Genomic DNA, 21,368 nt, shown 5'->3' on the forward strand with positions numbered 1-21,368 from the left:
GCCGTCTCTTCTGCAGAGACCGCCCTGGCACACGGTATAAAATGGCACATTTTGGACATGAGGTCCACCACCACCAACACTGCAGTCTTGCCCCTGGACGATGGCAGGTCGGTGATGAAGTCCATGGACACTACTTCCCACGGCCTGTGCGGTGTGGCTAATGGCTCCAGCAACCCTGCTGGTGGTGCTCTGACCACCTTTGCTCGCTGGCAGGCGTCACAGCCCCTTACATAGTCCCGAACATCTTCCCGCACCCCTGGCCACCAGAAGTGTCTCATGACTAGGTGAGTGGTTTTGTCCCTTCCAAAATGACCCGCCGTCGGGTTGTCGTGCATCTGCTTGAGGACCTTACCTCTGAGCTGGTTGGTGGGCAGATACAGGGCTCCCCTGTAAAAAAGGACCCCCCCGCGTGCTGCAAAGTCCTTTGCCTGCTCCCTCCCCCCTCGCAGCTCTCTGAAGATGCGGGTGGCAAACTCATCTGCTGCCGTCAGTGCTGTGAGTTCTGCCTCGCTCACCACTGCTGCTCCGCAGGACCATGCTGATGGGGGGAAAATGTGTCGGGGTGCCGGTGGCAACTCCTCCTCCATGTACTCCGGCTTGCGGGATAGGGCATCCGCCCTGACGTTCTGCTCCCCCGGTATGTAGTGGATGGAGAAGTTGAAGTGCGAGAAGAACTCTGCCCACCGTATCTGCCGCTGGTTGAGCACCCTGGCTGTTCTCCAGAACTCCAGGTTCTTGTGGTCCGTGCACACCTGAATGGGGTGCTTGGCGCCCACCAGGAAATGTCTCCAGTGTTTAAACGCAGAATGGATCGCGAGAAGTTCCTTATCAAACACCGTGTAGTTGTGTTCTGGCTGTGTCAGCTTTCTAGAGAAAAAGGCACAGGGTCTCCACTCTCTGTTGGCATCCAGTTGCAACAGGATCACTCCCAAATCTCTGTCTGAAGCATCGGTCTCAACGCGTAGGGGCGCATCCTGCACCACGTGGAACAGGTTCTGGTCTGAAGCGAACACCCTCTTGAGGCTTTCGAACGCTGCTTGCGCCTCCTGTGTCCACCTGAACTTCTGCTTGCCTCTCAGGCAGTCAGTGATGGGAGCCGTTACCCGCGAGAAGTTCTTGATGAACTTCCTGTAGAAGTTGGCGAAGCCTAGTAGGCGTTGGGCATCTTTGCGCGTCCTGGGGCTGTGCCAGTCCAGGATGGCCTGCACCTTGTCCTTGTCCATCGCTAGCCCCTTGTCTGACAGTTTGTAGCCCAGGAAGTCCACCTCTTTGGTGTGAAACTTACACTTCTCCAGCTTCACATACAGGTGGTGCTCCTTCAGGCGCTGCAACACCTCCCTGACATCCTTCACATGCTGCTCTGGGTCATTGGAGTAAATAAGGATGTCATCCAGGAAGACCAGGCATTTCTTGAAGAGGAGGGACCCCAGGACGTGGTGCATGAAGGCCTGGAAGCATGCTGAGCCCCCTTGCAAACCGAAGGGCATCACCAGATATTCAAAAGAGCCCAGAGGCGTGAACATCGTGGTCTTCCACTCATCGCCTTCCCGGATTCTGATCAAGTTGTACGCCCCCCTCAGGTCGAGCTTGGTGAAGATCTTGCCCCTGCGTGCCGCTGTCAGCAGATCGTCCACTCTGGGCATTGGGAAAGCCACCGGTTCTGTCATGTTGTTCAGGCGCCTGAAATCCACCACCAGACGGCGCTGTTGCGTGTCTTTCTTGTCCACCCAGAAGACCGGGCTGCCCCCTGCTTCCTTGCTTTCTCTGATGAACCCCCTCTTGAGGTTCTTGTCTATAAACGCACGCAGATCCTCCAGCTCCTGATCTGACATGGAGTACAGCTTGGCTGGGGGTAGCGTGGCCCCCGGCACCAGGTTGATCTGGCAGTCAAACGACCTGTGCGGGGGCAGGTGGTCGGATTCCGCTTCACTGAAGACCTCCTGCAGGTCCCAGTACGGCTTGGGTATCGCCTCACCCCCCTTGACGTGCATGGTGGCCACCGTGGCTATTGGAGGCCCCTCCCCTGGTTGGTGCTGCATGCAATGTTCCAGACAAAAGTCCGATCCAAACGTGATGCATCTCTGGTGCCAACTGATGGATGGGTCATGGCGCGCCAGCCAGCTCATGCCCAAGACGATGGGGGGGGGTCTGAGATGGTGGTGACGTTGAATGCCAGTGTCTCTGAGTGTCGCCCCACCGTCATTCTCATGGGGGGGGGGTCTGGTGGGTGATGGCCCCTCCCAGCAACTCCCTGCCGTCAATGGTGGAGACGTGCAGGGGAAAATCCAGCTGCAGACGTTGGATCTGGTGCGCTTCTGCAAAGTTTCTCGAAAAGAAGTTGGCCGACGCCCCCGAATCGATTAACGCGAGGACCGTCAGGGGATACCCATTAGGGAGCGTTAGCGTCACTTCTAGAACCACCCCTGCTCTGGGGGGGGGGGCTGGCGCTGTTCCTCGCTGTGCGGGTGGGTGGGTTGGGGCTGTTGTTTGCCGATTGCGCCTGGCTGCTGCCCCTTGTCTCCTGCAGCCAGGCTGTCTCGTTTCCCTGCTGTGGTGCTGCGTCAGTGGGGGAGGGCACAACCGTTCCCGCCTTTCCTTGCCATTCCCTGCGATGTGGGCAGTCTCTGACGAGATGCTGAGGGGAGTTGCAGAGAAAGCAATTCCCGCCTCTTCCCTCCTTGCGTCTTGGCGCCGCTGGGGTTTGAAAAGCCCCCGCGCGCGCGCTATCAATTTGCATGGGTTCCTGGTCTTGGCTGGCCCCTGGCATGGCGTGAGATGGCTGTTGGGGGAGTGGCTTCTCCTGCGACCGTGGGAACCAAGCCCGCTTTGCACGCGTTGCTTGCTTGTCGTTCCACCGGGATTCCTGTCTCACCCCCATCGCCAGAGCCGCTTTGCTCAGCTGATCCATATTACTGGGCTTTGGACCTCTCGAGAGCTCATCTTTCACATCCTCATTCAACCCCAGGTAGAACGCCGCTTCCATCGGAGGCGAGTGCAGTTCCCACCCCAGTCTGTGCACCAGCATGGTGAATCTTGACCAATATTCACGAACTGTCATTGTTCTTTGTCGTAAATTATGCAGTTCCTCTTTGGTCTGGTCCATATGGCTATCAGACGCATACATGGTTTTTAAAGCCTCTAAAAATAGTTTGACATTCTTCATGCAAGGATTTTTTGTCGCGATTAACAGTCTAAGCCACTCCCTGGCTGCCCCGGTAAGGTGTTCCACAATAAACGCTACTCTGTGCCCATCATCAGGGAACTCATCATGGTGCAGCTCAAGAGCATACACGATCTCAGTCTCAAAGCCATGATATTCCCTCGGGTCTCCATTGAACTTGCTTACTAGGGTCCCTGCTCTCCTTCCTGGCAGCACTTGGAGTTGGGCTCCCCCTCCTCCCTTGTTTTTCTCTGCATCCAACTTGTTTTGGAGGTCCACGGCTACCGCCCTTAACTGCTGCTCTTTCTCCTGAAGTGCTCTCACCTGTTCAGCAAGGTTGTGCCTGTCCTCTTTGACTTTCTCCGTTTCTTGCTTAGCCGCCTTTAATTCCCCCTGTGCCTGCAACGCCAGTTGCTGCAGGTCCTGCTGGGCTTTCTCCGCAATCTGCCGCCATTTCTCCGCTTCTGGCGCGCTCATCCCGGCAACTCCAAAGTAGCCCAAAAAAAGATTCGGAGGTAGCTGTCACAGTGGCCGGATGGGACTACTTCAGAGTAACGACTCTACACCGCTCTGCATTTTATCTTTTTATTGGTGCTGCGTATTTACAGTGCTAAAGGTAGAGCTATTTACAGAGACACATCTTTTCAGCTTGAATCAGTACCTCCGAATGGCGTTTGGCGCGTCTTTCGCCAGCATAACAACTTGGGGAGACCCATCCTCTTTCCCCTATGCTTTTTGCGCAATTCCGGAGTTGGGGGGATGGGTCTGCCCCCCTTTCTTCCTCCTTCCTGTCCCACCTGGGACGATGGCTCCTCTACCCTGCTAGAGCCTTGGACACCACTTCCTGTTTCCCCACTTGAGCTGGAGCTTTCCCTGCTTTCAGCCGGGCTCTGGGCTGGGCTGGAACTCAGGAGGGGAGGGACTTCGCGATAGTCCCTGTCCCTCACATAATGTTTAAAATATTTTCATTTCTTTTTTTCTTTCATAACACTTTTCTGATTGCCACGACAGCACATATACTTTCAGGCCCTTTTTGTTGCTCTATATTTTCTTCCAGTGCTTTGAGGCCTAGTGAAGAGGAACAGAACCAATGCATACCACATGCATGCAAAAACAAAAGTGAAACCTTTTTCTTTTCTGGTGACAACAGCACCTCCTAAAGCAAGAAATGTATCTTGTTCTTGTTCTTGCATTGGAGAGAGTTCAGTTTGTAACCTAGGACTCGCTTGTCCTCACAGAAATTAGAATAATCTGATACCATACATATTTTTAGAAATAATTTACAGTGGTACCTCGGTTTACAAACACAATTGGTTCTAGAAGTCTATACTTAACCTGAAGCGTGCTTAACCTGAAGCGAACTTTCCCATTGAAAGTAATGGAAAGTGGATTACAGTATCCTATTTTTAAAAGACATCTGAAGGCAGCCCTGTTTAGGGAAGCTTTTAATATTTAATGCTATACTGTTTTAATACTCGATTGGGAGCCACCCATAGTGGCTGGGGAGACTCAGCCAGATGGGCAGGGTACAAATAAATTATTATTATTATTATTATTATTATTATTATTATTATTATTATTATTATTTATTATTATTATGTCCCTGAAATGAGCATTCTGGGGGATGGGGAGAATAGAGACAGTAATGGATTCACTGAACCCAAGGCCCTTTCATTTGCTGAGGAGAACCCAGGAGTTCTATGCCAGCCTGGATCTGCTGCACATAATCTCCCTGCCACATTGTAGCCAATGAAAAACAAAGCCCATGAAAAACAATGTTTTCAGTACTTATTCAATGAAACGGTGTACTAATCATAAACAAAGCAAAGCAGACAAATTTCAACCGTGCTACTGGGATTGTTGAGTGAAGCTTGAAAATATCGTACTTGTCAGGGGTTTTAGCTAATGCACCTGGAAGCTCTTGATGAATACTAGGGATACTAGGTGCTGGAGAAGGGTGGAAATGTTGAGAAAAGATTGTTGCCTTTGTATCCTACTTGTGGGTTTCCAAACAGGAATGCCTGCTTGATGGGTCTCTGGCTAGGTCCAGAGGGAGCTCTTAGATAGGGTTGCCATATTTCAGACAGTGAAAATCCAGACAGAACAGTTGAACTTTTTTAAGTTTTGCTCAAAAATTCACAAAATGTTTGGCAAATTTGCAAAAAAATAAGTTTTTGAGCTATTTTTAAGGGAAATTGCCAAAAACGACACTGCCGACATGGGTTGCCATATGTTCGGATTTTCCCAGCCATTTTTGCGATTTCCGCCTGACTCCAGTATTCCAGATATGTCTGGGAAATTCTGGACGTATGGCAACCCTATCTTAGACATTTTTTCACACTGCTCTGCACCCTTTGGGGTTTTAAGCTGCATGCTTATAGCTTTAATATTTTTCAGCTATCAATAAATAAACCAAGTGATAAGATAATTGGCTCAGGAAAAATGTGTCGGGAAAGTAGCAAAGCTGTCTCACATTTTCTTCCACTTTTTAACTAATTATAGAATTTCAGAATGCTGCAGTTTTCTGCATATATTAATTAAAGAACTGCTTCACAAAGAAAGTGTGGTCTACACAAATTGTTAACATCTCTGCATCTGCCAACATTCAGCTCCTTCGTAAGTGGTCCTCATTTAGCATGTTTAATTGAACTCCTATTAAATTTTATATGGAATATTTCCCCAACATTTGGAAAGCAGAGACCTTTTCCTATGCATTCTTGCCCCTTAGGGCTTAATTGCAAAGATTCCATGCAAAGTTGTTACAGTGTTAGTATTGTAGTTTAAATTCTACTGGTTGTTATCTAAACTACAGAAGTTTGTGTGGGGAAACACTAGAAAGCACTCAACATATTACTCTGAGCCACTTAAAACATAATACGCTGCAAACTTATTCACAAGTGTGTTTTTTAAATAACAGATGAAGTGAAATACAGAATTTTTAGAAATATCATTGAATTGAACACATATCTTCAAATGTGTACGTTGCAAAGGACTCTTGAACTGTCTCTTTACACACACACACACACACACACACACACAGTCATTGTCCTAAAAGAAAGCCTGTAAAACAGGGTACTACAAAATTATATTTAAAATAACTAAGGAATCTAGGTTATAGATATATCTAATAAAATAAATACGTATTTTGGTTTGAGGCCTTGTTGCAATAAAGCAGGCATCCCCAAACTTCGGTCCTCCAGATGTTTTGGACTACAATTCCCATCTTCCCCAAGACTGGTCCTGTTAGCTAGGGATCATGGGAGTTGTAGGCCAAAACATCTGGAGGGCTGCAGTTTGGGGATGCCTGCAATAAAGTATCATTCAATTACCAAGAAGTAGTGAAGGCCATAGAATTACAGGGGTGAAAAGGAGCAAAAGTTCATCTAAGCCAGGTCAACTTCTTGCCTCAGAGTTCTTCTTTCCCTAGTTAGCAGTTTCAATGCTTGGTTTTCCATGGCACCTGCACAATGCTGCAACAACATTTTATATTGCTATAGTAATTAACTTTGTACTAACGTAAAGAAATGTGGTAAAATCCAAGCAACTTTTTGAAAAATCGTATGTCAAAATCTGCTTCCAACAACAGGAAATTTGCTGAATAACCAAACTGTAGATGTTTGCCTCATATTAAGAACTCCTGCTGAGCAAACACAATGATGATGATTTTTTCCCTTCAAAAAACAAACTGTTATTTCCCTAGCTTTATCTCCCACCCAGCCCTAGTTGTTTTAAACCTTATGATGCATTTAATTTAGCTCTCAGAAAAAATGCATAAGCCCAGAGCAGTTCCAGACACTGAAAGAGAGTTACTGCACATTTACGCCAGTGAAACAAAACTTGTCTCCATTTCAACATCTTATTCAGCAAATTAGTTGTTGAGTTTCAGATAGCATTTCAACACACACCCGGTTTTATTGAATAGTCACTACTACTGTTTTAAATCAACTTTCAACTGCATTAATTTATGCATTTGGCATTAGGCCTATAATATTCAATGGGATGGTTTTATGTTTAAAGCTTACAGAAAGTACTGAGCTAATGACAAATTAACAAAAAAATGTTCTGCTATTTGACATGATAGGCAACTCATTTTCATGAACATTAACACATGTCTAGCCATTCAATGAATAGCCCTCTGCTGACCATTTTTCAGTCTTCCTAGGTTTATTTGAAGACAGTAGATATTTTATGATCTACGCTAGCCACCTAGTGATGCACCAGAGAATTGATTAATGTAGTATTTTGCAGTCACTGTGTACATATCAAATATTTTCACACTAGACATAGCTGTTTATTCTCCTTTTGATACTTACTTCTTATGATCTGATCTGATTTATTTGCTATACAGAGCTTTTAGTTAGAATGATTAACAGCAGCCTTCTCAAAGTTGAGATATTTCCTCATCAGCCATTGTTGTTTCACAGAACACTGCCAGGTGTTGTGAAGTGCACAATTTTCTACAAATTAAAATCCACCTTTAAGATGTGGTTCTCAACTCCGATTTCAGAAACATTATTATTATAAATATGCCAACTCAGTTTGAAGTTTATGAGAAAATGTCCTCTCATTTAAATTGACAAAAATAAACATTATTAGTTTCTCTACATCCATAATGATATGCTCTGAAACTATATTGAATAGGTGTACATTTATAAAGTTATCAGTAGGACTGTCACTTAATTTAATGTGAAACCAATTTATTAAGTAACAATTAGCCCAACCCAGCAAGAAAAAAATTCTTAAACAGATGATTTAACACAGGCATCCCCAAACTCGGCCCTCCAGATGTTTTTGGACTACAATTTCCATCATCCCTGACCACTGGTCCTGTTAGTTAGGGATGATGGGAGTTGTAGTCCCAAAACATCTGGAGGGCCAAGTTTGGGGGTGCCTGATTTAACATGTCCATCCCTTAGCAAGTTTCAGTGCTGCATGTACATCCCCTTGTAAGGCTCAGCGCGCGCGGGGGGGGGGGGGGACACCAGACCTAGAAGGGGGGAGTAGAGAAAACTAATAATATTAATAATACCGCACTGAAAGAATTCAACACAATAAAATCGCAGATAGCCTAGAGCTGAAGAGCAGAGGATAAAACTTTGAACCAGCAGACTAAAACGGGGGGGGGGGGACAATTGGAAATGAATAAAAAGCATTAAAAACAAACACAGCATGGAGGGTGGAGGTGGGGGATTCTCCAAGAGAACCTTGTATAGTCTAAAGGGAAAAGAAGAGAAAACAAATGAATTGATGGACAAATAAATCAAGTAGCTGTTGTTTGCTGAAAACAGAAATAAATGAAGAAATAGATAAATAAATCACACCAAAAGCTTCACCAATCATCCAAGGGAAAGGGAAATGATCCTGTACTGACCTCTCGTAAAAGTTTGCAAACTAAATGGAAAAGAAGAAGAAGAAGGGGCAGCGCAAATTGACTGTTTTTAAATTGTTAAGAAACAGAAAATGATTGGGAAGGATGCCAGTAGTCCACTGCTCTTATAAATGCCTTGATTTCCAAGGCACAATTTGCAGATGGACAACCACGTGAAAAATATGGGCTCTTGGCTGGCCCTCAGGCGACAGGCCCACCCATCTTCCCCAGGATGAAAGGAGCTGAGGTGACAGTGAGCCAGGGAGGAACTTCAGAACTATTACCTAAGTCCCTGACTAACGTCATGCGAAGCAGAGCTTTCCTAGAGGAGAGCTTTCCAAACTCTTCCATGTTGATGACACACTTTTTAGACATGTGTCATTTCACGACACAGTAATTCAGTTTTACTAGCAAACTGGAGGTTAAACTAACCCTTTTCCAGCCCCGGGAGGAACATGGGGAATGTTTTCACAACACACCTACACATTGCAGTCGATGTGTTGCATGTTATGACACACAGTTTGGAAAGCTCTGCCCCAGAGGCTGTAGGGGGAAGGAGGGAAGTCAAGATAAGCCACTGTTCCTGCATCTTCCACCAGAGGGAGCTTCCAATGGATCAGAGTCACTTTAATAAACAGTAGGAACTCTTAAATTCTCAAAAGGTACACCAGATCCAATCCAGTTACAGGTAGGTAGCCGTGTTGATCTACAGTAGTCGAAACAAAATAAAAAAATCCTTCCAGTAGCACCTTAGAGACCACCTAAATTTGTCATTGGTATGAGCTTTCGTGTGTATGCACACTTCTTCAGATACACTAAAGCAGAAGTCACCAGACCCTTATATATAGTGAGAAGATGGGGAGGGTATTACTCACTATATATAAGGGTCTGGTGACTTCTGTTTCAGTGTATCTGAAGAAGTGTGCATGCACACGAAAGCTCATACCAATGACAAACTTAGTTGGTCTCTAAGGTGCTACTGGAATAAAATAAAAAAAGTATTTTGTTCAGATCCAATCCAGTATATACTGAATTATTTTGGAGGCAAGAAGGATTTAATAAAGCAAGTAGACTCTGAGACCCTCAGGGCTGTTGGCTACCCTGCCAAGGCTGCTAAACTACAAAATGATTTATATAACCATTTAAATTTCATGTTGTTTTTACAACCTATGGCCACACAATAAAATTCTGCTACAAAAGCTACAGAGCAGAGTATATGGAGCTAAATCATAATTCAAGGGGGAGTAAGGTGAGAAACTGAGAAAGATGAATCCAGGATCTAGTGTATAGGATCCAGAACGGGCCAAACAGGAAATGAATTCAGGGGGAAATGGGGAGGGAGTTTAAAATTGAAATAGTGAATTCTGAAACACACAAGGAAATAAACAGAAAAGAAGGGGCAGAAAGGGGATGGAACCATATAAATAAACTGTTCAGGCCCAAGAAGGCTGGTTCAGAGAAAGTGGCCAACAGCAGCCTAAAAAACAGAAAACGGGACCTATTCAAAGCAAGAAATTTATCCTCTTAAAAAGATGGCAAAAAGGCAAGCAGGCCTTGAGAAGCCTCAGAACATGCAAAAATCTATTAGCTAAACTTGAAACTAAGCAAAAATAATATTAAGCAAAGAAGTGAGTTGCCTCTAGCACTGGCTACTACAGGCTCCTTTGAAACCCCCATTAATTATCTCTACTTTTCTGCATTCTACTTTTCCTCATTACAATTCAATTATGTATTGGTAAATGTATTGGTAAACGATGGAGCAAACTCCTGCAAAATCAGTTTTCCATTGTTTTAGAGGATGACACAATCCCAAGTCTTACTGGGGCACAGATCATTCAGTGCTGCTAGCCACAACCAATAACAGATCGTGTACTTTATCCACACTGGGGTCTTAGCTCAACTACAGCATGGTCATGATTCTGCTTCTCAAACTCCAGACAAATATTTCTTCCCTCAAGACAGACATTCAAGCCTACTTCGGGCATGAGGAGAATTTCTTGACCAAACTTTCCTTACATTCCTTCTGGGGTAATCATATTTACAAGCACATAGATTTGTTTCCCAAAAGTTAGCTCAGTAACAGAGAAGGTTTTGTTGGGTTTCAATTGTTGTTTTGTGCATGCCATTCCAATGCTTATTTACTAGAGTGGTCTTTTTTGTAATTGGTATTAACCAACCCATTATCTCAGTACACACGTCAGAAAGCAGAAACATGGTGTTAAGAAAATATATTGGTATGGCTATCCCTACACAGTATTTTACCATGCAAAATGCAGCCCTCCCCACAATGTGAGCTTGTATGCAGAGAAATTAAATGGAAATTGGCCCTTACTGAAATTTGCACTCCTCATTTTCAAAAGTTAAGCACATTTGAACATCCTCTCAACAAACACATTTTGTTTGTTTTTTCATGCACAGCATGCTCACTTATTATTAATATTTTAACAGCACATTTCAAGAACGACATACATTCTTAGAGAATGTTTTCAAAATTGCACATAGGAAGTAGGTACTTTTGTTTTGTTTTTTCCATTTCTTCCTGAATAGCTGTTCTATTTTCTCTTACTGTCAAAGAGAGTGCAATGGTTTGCATATTAAAACAAACACCTTTCTGTTTCAGCTGCAGATGTGGGCTGCTAGGCAGCTTATATAAACAGATACTAACTTTCCATAATGCATTAATGACTTAAACCTGCCGAAATAAAGCCATAATTGGAAAATACCTGTAAAACAGAAAACTGTCAAATAATCTGTCAGCTATTTTTATGCTGTCCGATAAAAATCTGGCTGCTATCGAAGGCACAGACACACCAACACAGCTCTTTAAAAGCATGCCATCACTGGAGTTCTGCAGAACACCATGATCTCATTTAGCAGGATTATTGGGTTTATGACCTGTGGTTTCCCAATTCTGAACACTGTAGTACGTTCCACTGTGAGTTTTGATTTCAGATAAACACCAAGTCACATTTAATATTATTCTCATTAACAATTGTTCTCTTCCACTCTTTTCATACAGAAACTACCTCCTTAAATTTGAGCATTTTTCCTGGATCTGATATCTTTTAGGAAGGCATTCACTGTACGTTGACTTCAAAATTTTCTCCCTCGTTTCTAAATTTGGGGCAAATCAATTTGTACTGAAAATCAGGACTAGGTCATATACTCTGCAAGAAGAGCTTTTAAAAGGGGAGCAACACACAGAGAGAAACAATGGTGTTGTTCAAAATGTGTATACAGTATGTAATTTAAAGTTTTTTGTTCTTACAAAGTAATACGCATACCTTAAACCAGTGTGCTCTGGAGAAGAAAGCACAACTTTGTATAGAAAAACCCCAAGTATAAGCACGGACAAGTTTCAGATTACACCAAACTGACTTTAGCTATAGTTTCCAATGCACGGCTTCTACAGTACATTTTACAACCCCCTCCTTCAATGTGCTGGGCATCAACTCCCCCTACAAGAAGGCATTAACCATCCCCTGGACCCACCCAGTCAGTCCCTTCTTGCAAGATATTTCATAGCCAGGGAGGACAAGAGCCAAGAGAGCATGTAAATTATCACATGAACCTATCCAAATACACAGCTAAGAGATCTCTTTGGGCCATAAGTGAAAGTAATCTTACCAGAACAGCACATTCAACATGTATAGTTTTTTCTGGTGCAGCAGGTATACAATTTATTTCCAGGGAAAACCAGACTTTGCTGTATGGTGGACTTTGTCCTAAACAGGTCAAGAAACAAGGAGGGCAGGGGGGGAGGAAACACAATGAATCTTGAGTATTAACTGAAGACTTAATGCAGACATGAAATCATTTCCTGTATGGAAAGCAGTTATGCCCCTTAATACCTAAATTCTATAGCCTTGGATCCAAATTGCAACTTAGGGGCATGCAAAGCCTTGAACTAGCTCTGTGAAATTGTTGTATTTTTAAAAAATGACACCCACACTCACCCTGAAATATTAAGTTTACCAGGTGACAGAGAGGGTCAAGAGGCTACAGTTCAAGGCAAACAACTCTGAGGTATCCCTGGTCTCACTGAAGTAATTTCCTGATTATTTGGATACTGGCTAAAATAGACTGACATTCAAAACAGTTTAATGATGGAAATGTTCAAGAACCTAATGTCATTTATTTACATAGCCATGTATTTGAGATGCATTTTTCACTTACATTTCGAGTACAATACAAAAAGCCAAGGGTTTTGTCAACCTCCTTTAAACAAAGTCATTTGCCCATGGAGAATCCATTAATACTTTTCTCACCATCTGGAGAGAGTTGCTCAAGGTATGGGTTTGCTGTTGCCAGGAGCAGAGCAGCTGAGGGTCAGAGAAAGCCCCAAGACAACCTTTGATTAGCCACTTCCGTTTCCCCAGCAACAGGGAGAGGAGCAACATCAGGTAAGACCAGCGGATGGCACTGCCCATGGCTCAGGCTCCACCTGTCTCATGGAAGTTCTAAGATGGGTGAGGTACTTGCTGGGGTTGTAAAAAGTGAGTTAAAAGCCCAGCAGGCAAGGCCAATTTAGACTCCTTGTCCCCACTACTCTACCAGAAACAAAGAAGTTACAACCTCCTTCCCCCTAGGTCTGCTGTCAAGGACAGGCAGGGTATAAGATTACGTATGGGAACTGGACCCATTTCTTGCCACATTTATAACTCTAGCAATTCTCCCTATCACTCCATTAACTGGATATTAGTAATCTAAAATTTTGTTCGTGACATGCAGTTGCAGTCCTTGGGAAACAAACATTAAAAGGCTGAAATCTTTAGAACCTCTTAACAAAATCTTCTAAACATGTACTCCATAGAAAACTGAGATCGTTGTGTCGTTGTGGGTTTTCTTTCTTTTTAATCCGCCTCAAAGCATTGTGCCATCACTTTTAGTTTGGAGGTTCCAGTTCCCTAACTTCTATAAATTATTTTGCATCAGATAATTTTACATAGCTTCAGTATTGTTGCTTAAATATGTTGAGAAGTCAGGGTTAAAGTCACACAAATTTTTAGGCAACAACCTCTGCAAATTATGCTATTCATATATCAATGTTTCTTGATTAAAAACGTAAGAATCCCCGAATCCCCTTATGTTTGTGGCTTGGAGCTACACCAAAAGTAACATTCTCTTGTTTAATCCAAAATTTAAAAAAACATTTTTAATGGTAATTATATCTAATGTATTTATTTCAGAATGTGACACTGACACACACACACACACACACACACACACACACACACTTTGTATGGCATTTATATTTAACTGGAAAAGGAGAGATGCCTTGCAGTATCAGACCACAGTCTGCTGATCTACTGTTCTGTTTCCCACAGTAGTCAGCCAGACTCTACATGTTTATCAAGTATACTGTTGAGAATGCAACAACAAAACATCTTACACAGCAGGGAGCAAAAGAAGCTTTTGAATATAAATGGAATAAGCTTCTGTTTTTCACTCAGTGTGATCTATTATTCTAGATTCTACCATTTCACACCCACCCACGTGAAAATACATAGGCAATAGGAATTAGTAATTTTTTCAGGTCAGTATGTGGGTCATGTAAGTTACAGGAAATATATTGTTGACTAAAGTACTGAAAACGAGCCAGAGGAAAGCTGTACAAACTATAGAATAATGCAAGCTAAATTGGAGAAAATATGTATTTGGTAAAAATAAATCATGCCTTTGTTAACAGAGAGTTGGTTAGATGGGTGAAGGAAACTAAGTGGAAATAACACCACTTGATTTTAGGCAAGAGGTATTAAAAAAAATCATAGCCCAATTAAAAAGTAAATTGGAAAAATGTGGACCAGCAAGTGTGCACCTTATGTGATTTTCTTCTGGTTTGGCAAGCTGTATCCAAAAATAGCAAATAATAGAGGCTCTGGTTCGACTAGCTCCCTGTACCCTTGCAGGCAGCGCTGACCCTGGGTATCAACCATAGGTCAGCCTCAGGTGAACACCTGGGACAGTGGCAAGCAGGAGCCCTGCTAGGCCTCCACCCATATGTCCCCTGGACTCAAGGCTCCAGGCACAACCCCTCACAGGGAAGACCAACCATGAGTCCGTGGATTCCTTTATCAGAATACCCAATGCATAGGGATGGCTAGGCATCCTGCCACCCCTATCACCTGAACCAGAGCCTATCCGCAACCTTACAAGTTGTGACGATTTGCTACACGGCAGGCGAAACCCAAGTGGCACCAGCCAATCAGCCAAGTGGGGAAAATTCCTGCCGTGCCCCTGTCCCAACGACAGGCGAGACACGATGGCATAGCAAGGTCAAGCGCAAGTCCTAAATATAGGGAGAGGTGGGCGGGTGTTCCAATGCAGAGCCCCAAAGAGGATGCTCAGGGACACGTGCATGGGCTTAAATAGAGGTTCCTTGATCACATTGACTGGCATCCCTATGGCCCAATTGCACCCAGGATCAAGGGACCTCCAATAGGGTGTTGTGGCTATCCAAACATTCCCACCCACAACACAGGGTCTGGTTGCCAGGTCGCACCGCAACACATGCCCTCTTGTTAGGGAGGACCTGATTTATGATTTAGCAAAGGGTTTAGGGCACTGGATATGGTAAATACATAAAATGCCTTTATTGATTATTCATCCGTTTACTGGCCTGACTAGATTCTTAGGACTTGTGTGAATCAACCTCAAAATACTAGTCTGTTTGGATGTTTAGCTGGTTTTAGACTGGACACATCATTACCCGGTATATAAAAGAAGCTAATTCTGCCTGTCTAATATAAGTTTCAAGTGGCTTGTTGTTGTTTTTAACAATTTCAGTGTGATTATCTCAGGGAGATAATGCAATGCCACTCCAGTTTAAAATCTGAATCACCTACATGAACTAACCCCTTAAAACAAGTCCATTAATATTAACAATAAGACAGCCCTAATTACATAAGCATCCCTGCAATTATAGAGAACAAAAAGCTGCAATTAGGCAAATCATACTCAGCCACATACTACATGTACATTTGATATTAATGGGTTTTCATTAGACTATTCTTTTGGAAAATAAAATCTCAAACATTTCCCAGAAACTGCTAATAATGTAATAATGCTCTGAGGGAATATATCACATGACACTAAATATAAGTAAATATAATGTCCAACAAATTGACCAACATAATTATTTTAAAAATTGATAGACCACAATAAAGCAGCAGGTAGTAAAGAAATTATAAATGTACACATTTCAACTTAGTCTTCAAAAGAAAACCTGGATTAAATATTCTAGCGAATAAAACCTAGGACTAGATAAATCTGTGATCCAAGTTTGCTTTTTGGTCCTTAAACTAGAAACATACACAAGGAGATTCCAAGTTCCAAGTGATCTAATTTGTTAAAAGTTATCAGCGATTCTTGATTATTTTCTTTGCAAAAGGTTTGTTTTAAGAATATATCATGTCCCCTTCATTATATTATCTTCAGGGGGGGGGGTACATGTTTTATGTGGTATCATAGCAACTCAGAAAGACTACAGATATTTGTCAGTCATGATTGCTAAAAAATATTCTCTAAGAAACAATATTCCTATGTGGAATGCCTGATCCCTGGCATTCAACATCAGTAAATGTGTGGTCAGAAAGGTGAAAGAGAGTTAGACATTTTCTGTTAGCCATTATATCCTTCTTCTTTTTCCTTTGCAAAACATAGGATCCTCATTTATCACAGCAGTACATAATGCATTTTTGTCTTTGTCTTATGAAATCCTTCGCCAATTTGTTGGGGGTTTTTTTGTAAAGGTTCTGGTATAGCCTTATAGTTTAAATAAGATCCTTCTCTTTTCCCCATTCACTCATGCTCAGTTTGCTTTAACTACTATGCCAGTTTCACCTCAGTGCTATTGCATAACTTTTATCCCCAATTATGTATTTCAACCTTACATTCTTTCTTTCACCCCTTCTCTCCCTGCACTGTATAATAGTCTGCACTTCGAGTTTTTCATTTTCTCAGGGTCACTAGAAATATATGATTATAGGCCAAGAAATATGAATCATACTTTTCTATCTACTGCAAAAGTAAAAGGAACAAAACACAGTTGTAGTAAATGTGTGACTAATTGCATCAGTAACGTATTCAAATTTAAGATGCACTGTAAACTCAAATAACAACATGTGCTGTAATAACATATAGTAAAGAGCTTTGCTTAGAATGTTTTGTAAAAATATGAGAACAAATTACTGATGACAAATATTATACAGTGTGAAAAACTACATGGTAAATGTTATAAAATATGCATTGAAAACAAACTATCACTCTGTGTTGCAAAAAGAATTTGGATTTAGAACAAACATTTGAATGATTCAATGAAGCTTGCACCAACACAATATGAGCTGAAGACTCGTACATATGGTTGCTAAAACAACTAAGGGTCATGTAGCACCCTAAAGAGTAACAAATTTATTGTGTCATAAGCTGTCATGAACCACACCCCACTTTATCAGATGCATGATTGTGACTTCCAAAAAAAATGACACAGAGCAATTTATTTTCAACTGATCAGTCACAAACATTACCAGGTTTCCACTCGTAGCATAGAACGATTTATAGTTCCAAACTGGTTGTGAGGACAATTTAAACTGCTCCCTGAATGGAATATAATTTCAATGGAAAGGTTCCTATACTATTCTGATATATTTTTTGGTCTAAAAAGCCTTAAGTTTGATTACTGGCAATAGTGTTTTAAATACAAACAAGCAGTTTGTATTTAACCTAAATAAGTATGTTTCTCAAAACAACAAAAGACTAGTCAGCTTACATCCAGGCAGTATGCATTATTTAAAAAGGCATATAAAATATGCATTTCACTGAAAAATGAATGATGATAGAACATCCATACAGACTGATAATGAAATTACCCATAATAAAAAACCTACCAGTGTTTGCTGCACTGCCTTTTTTCGGTGGTGCTCCTGATAATTTCTGAGGGATCTGTACACCATCTGTCTTCTGTTGCTGTTCTCCATCTTCAGCAGTAAATATAATTACACCTGAAACAAATAGTTACCAGATGTTCTATTAATCAAGGCATTCACTTCAAAAGATGGCCTGATACCCTCATGGCGGTGTACACACAACCCTGCTTATCAGACAAAATCCATGTTTTTAGCTTAATTGAATTTTTGTACTAGATATTTCATTTTGGAGAAATATGTGGAATTAGGGCCTTCAAATACGGACCATGGCTTAATAAGCTTTCAGTAAATGACATCCCTTTTCCAGTTCAAATTTTAAGGTCTGACCCCCAAAGTAAACATAATGTTGTTAACCTGTTAGACATAGTTAGATATTGGGGGACTGTGCTTCCTTCAGCACCACGCCGGTGTGAATTCTGCCCCACCTTTCTATTGTCAATTGTGGTTAAGCAAAGTTAATACCTTCTATTTTTCCCTGTTGTATAATTTAGGAATTTTATAGAAATCAATCCCATTTACCCTTTGCAACAGAAAAGTCCCTAGTGAATATGTCAACTTTTGGAAATCTCATTCTGAAATCTAAAGAAGATGGAAGTGAGCACCTAGGCTCCAGTTTGAAGGTAGGAGACTTTTACAGATAAGCTATATAGACTAATTTTTACATGAAAGCAGGACTACAATGAAAAATCAATTACAAAAGAATTTGGAATTTTAAAAGGGATTTTTAAGCAAACAAATACAACTGAATATTGTATTGCTTCCCTTTTCAGCAGTAATGAAAAACTCAAAAAAGAGGGGAATATAACTTTATGTCTGTAATATCATGTATAACAGAGTAAAAGATACAACACAATATGCAAAAGAAACCATATTCATAGTTCTTTGCCCAGCCACATTTAGCCAGAATATTTAAAATCTTCATATTGCCAAATTATTAGATTGTATCCATATGTAGTCATGCTCAGCATAGACAATTGGAATCAGTGGAACAAATTAGTCATGGCTTACTTAAGTCCCACTATTTTCATTTTTTCATTGTTACTCTAAACATGCCTAAGTCTGGATGCAATCCACTGCAGAATTCAGTATAAAGTTGTCAGATAGAAAAGTGGGGGAAACCTCTGTTTGAAACTCCTGCTAATTGAAGGAGATAGTTCTGGACTAGATAAGAGATGGGCAGAAGGTAGATCAGGAACTACTGGTAGACCTCTTGATACCTTGCAGTAGGGTTGGCAAGGATTTCTGACTCCCAAGTTTCATAACAGCATGAACAAATTAAGACCTCCTCACAGGGGCGTAGCCAGGATGAAAATCAGGGGGGCGGAGCCAAGAGGCGGGGGGAGGGGACACAGCGGGGCAAGGAAAGCTCCCTTCTCCCTTGCCCCATTTCCCTCCTCCTGCCCCGGCGATCGCGGAGGGGGAGGAGGGGATCGGAGCAGCCCGATTTTGGGCTGATCCGACTCCCTCCTCCCCCTCCGCGATCGGCAGGGGCCAGGGGGAGCCAGGATCAGCCAAAAATCGGGCTGCTCCGACTCCCTCCTCCCCCTCCGCGATCGGCAGGGGCCAGGGGGAGCCAGGATCAGCCAAAAATCGGGCTGCTCCGACTCCCTCCTCCCCCTCTGCAATCGCCGGGGCAGGTGAAGGGAAAGCCCCAGAGCTGTGCAAAGCGGTTGCCTGGCTTTTCCTCCGCCCGCCCCACAGCCAGCCAGGGAGAAGGGAGACGGCACCGGGCGGGCAGCGGGGCAGGCTGGCCAGCGGCCCTGCTTCTGGGGGGGCAATTGCCTCCTCCTGCCCCCCCTGCCTACGCCCATGCCTCCTCACTAAATTAGACTGCTCAAGTAAGGAAATCTTGGGGCTACCAGGAATAAGATTTTTGTGTGGAAGGACTGTGAGCTCAGCTCAGTTATGATACTCAAAACAAATCCCTATGCTCAGCTGCTGAAGGATCAGTCCATTAATAGGTTATTGTGTTGTTTTGGCTACGATAACTGTAGCAAAAACAGCAGAGAAAGCCTTGACTCTGAGCATGCTCTCTTCTTTCTTTGGCTTATAGTCAAAGACAAATTGGCATAAATGGCACAATCCTAGAGTAGTTCAGCATTCCTTCAGGAAAGGGAAAAGTCAAATTGCCTTTGAGTTAGGATAAATCTAGGTTGAGCTTAGATTTTTAATTGCAATGTTATTAAAAGTGGATTGTTGAGGAGGGAGAAAAACTTTTCTAATTGATACTTTGAAAAAAAACAGAGGTCAGTGATGCATAATTTCATTAGCAGTTAGCTGTGTCTTGTGGAATCATGTGGTAATTATCTCATACTTACAATGTAGCACTAGGTTAAAACCTACCTTCAAATTTTCCACGTTTCCATGGGAATACAGTCAGAGTATAAGCAGCTGTGTCACCAGGTTCTACGGTGAGAATTGGGTCACCACTGACAATTGGAATATCTGAAGATACCTAGTATGACAAAAAAGCAGCAGCAAAACCAACAATGGCAAAGGCAGCACTGTCATAATAATGTAGAAAATGTAGCTCTTAGCAGTGAGTTCAAGTACGAATATTACTGCATTCCTTTTAATCTTTCCTACAGTGCTTAATTGACGATAGATTGAAGGGAACACTTTCTGCTGTGCTCTTTCAAATGTATCAAAGTTAAAATTTGGTACTATTAATCAAGTGAAGGTACATTAACTCCTTGAAATATTCCTTCTGACCAACTACTGCTAAACACTTAAGCAGGGGTGAATATGTGTAAAATGGCAGGCTATCTCCTAGCTGTGCTGGCCAGGGTGGGAGGTGGGAATGAGCAATATATTTCTTTTCACCCCAGCATTCTTTGAGTGTGGGGATGGAGGGAATCCTGTCCATTGAAACAAATGTTATAGGCAGTTACCCACACCAGCTCCTGGTTGGCATAGGTAACAAGCCCAATCCCGGGGCCTCTCACAGCAATAAAGAGACTTTGGAACCAGCAGATCCAAGGCTGTTTCTGCCCCATCATCATCTTGTCTCTAGAATACCCCTTTTGAGGCCTACCACTGGCAATGGAACTACATCTATGGAGCTTTCTGCCTTGACAGTAGATGCCACCACCAGCACAGAGGAATCTCTGCCCCATCCTAACCCCCTGTGGATATGGGGAAGGAGAGTAATGGTTACCTCTTCATCTAAGGAGCTATGTCAACAAGGCAGTTCTGCCTAAGAAGGAAACATGAGATGAAATGCAGGGGAAATGTGCTGGTGTGAGATTGAGTAAAGTGAAGTGAAGTGAAGTGAAGTGAAGTGAAGTGAAAGATAAAATAAAATAAAATAAATCAATCAGATATTAGGGTGGTATCTACCTGGGAATAGGGATAATGTTCAACCATTAATCTCATATTTCATTAAGGCTCTAGTGTGGTTAAATATCAGCAATACATTTAACTACATTTAAAGCATTAGGGGGATTGAATATTTGTGCATATCTCCTCTGCTTTTCACACACCTACTGACAGGAGGAGAAACCAGAGCCTGCTTCTTTTAGCAGTCAGCAATGAGGAAAGCAGCCGAATTCCCCCCGGCTCAGCCAAGAGCAGCTGTTGACAACAGGGGGCCTTCGCCTCACCACTGGCATCAGCTGCACTCAAAAAAGGAAAAATTAAATATAAAAATAGTTTGAGGGATTTTTTTTTAAAAAGTATATATATATATTGCTTCACAATATTTTCTAGAATTTTTAAACCAACTAAAATATTATGTATACTGATTAAATTTCTTTCAGGGTGTGTATAATATCACCAGTTCTGAACAGATTAGAGGAAAAGAGAGAGATTTCACAATTGACTATTGCTATAAGGGAGGAGAAATAGTCCTGGCCTATGGAGTCTTTCAATCCAGCCAACAGCCTCCCCCTCTGCCCTACCAATGATCACCTCTGCA

General features: G+C 42.5%; 1 protein-coding gene across 5 annotated transcripts in view; it reads right to left on the reverse strand.

The window, feature by feature from the left end:
• Positions 1-21,368, reverse strand: part of CFAP47 (cilia and flagella associated protein 47) — a 191,104-nt gene that overhangs the window by 73,666 nt on the left and 96,070 nt on the right. For all 5 annotated transcript variants that reach the window (XR_015949533.1, XM_088667791.1, XM_088667793.1 and 2 more), the window contains 3 exons: positions 19,796-19,907; positions 17,414-17,527; positions 12,156-12,253 (listed from right to left, as the gene is read on the reverse strand). Coding sequence is in view for 4 of the 5 variants with exons in the window: in XM_088667791.1 (XP_088523917.1) it covers positions 12,156-12,253; positions 17,414-17,527; positions 19,796-19,907 (324 nt within the window). In the remaining variant the exon portion in view is untranslated. The remainder of the gene's footprint in view (positions 1-12,155; positions 12,254-17,413; positions 17,528-19,795; positions 19,908-21,368) is intronic.

The sequence above is a fragment of the Zootoca vivipara genome, chromosome 4, assembly GCF_965207765.1.
Source record: "Zootoca vivipara chromosome 4, rZooViv2.hap1.1, whole genome shotgun sequence".
Lineage (NCBI taxonomy): Eukaryota > Metazoa > Chordata > Lepidosauria > Squamata > Lacertidae > Zootoca > Zootoca vivipara.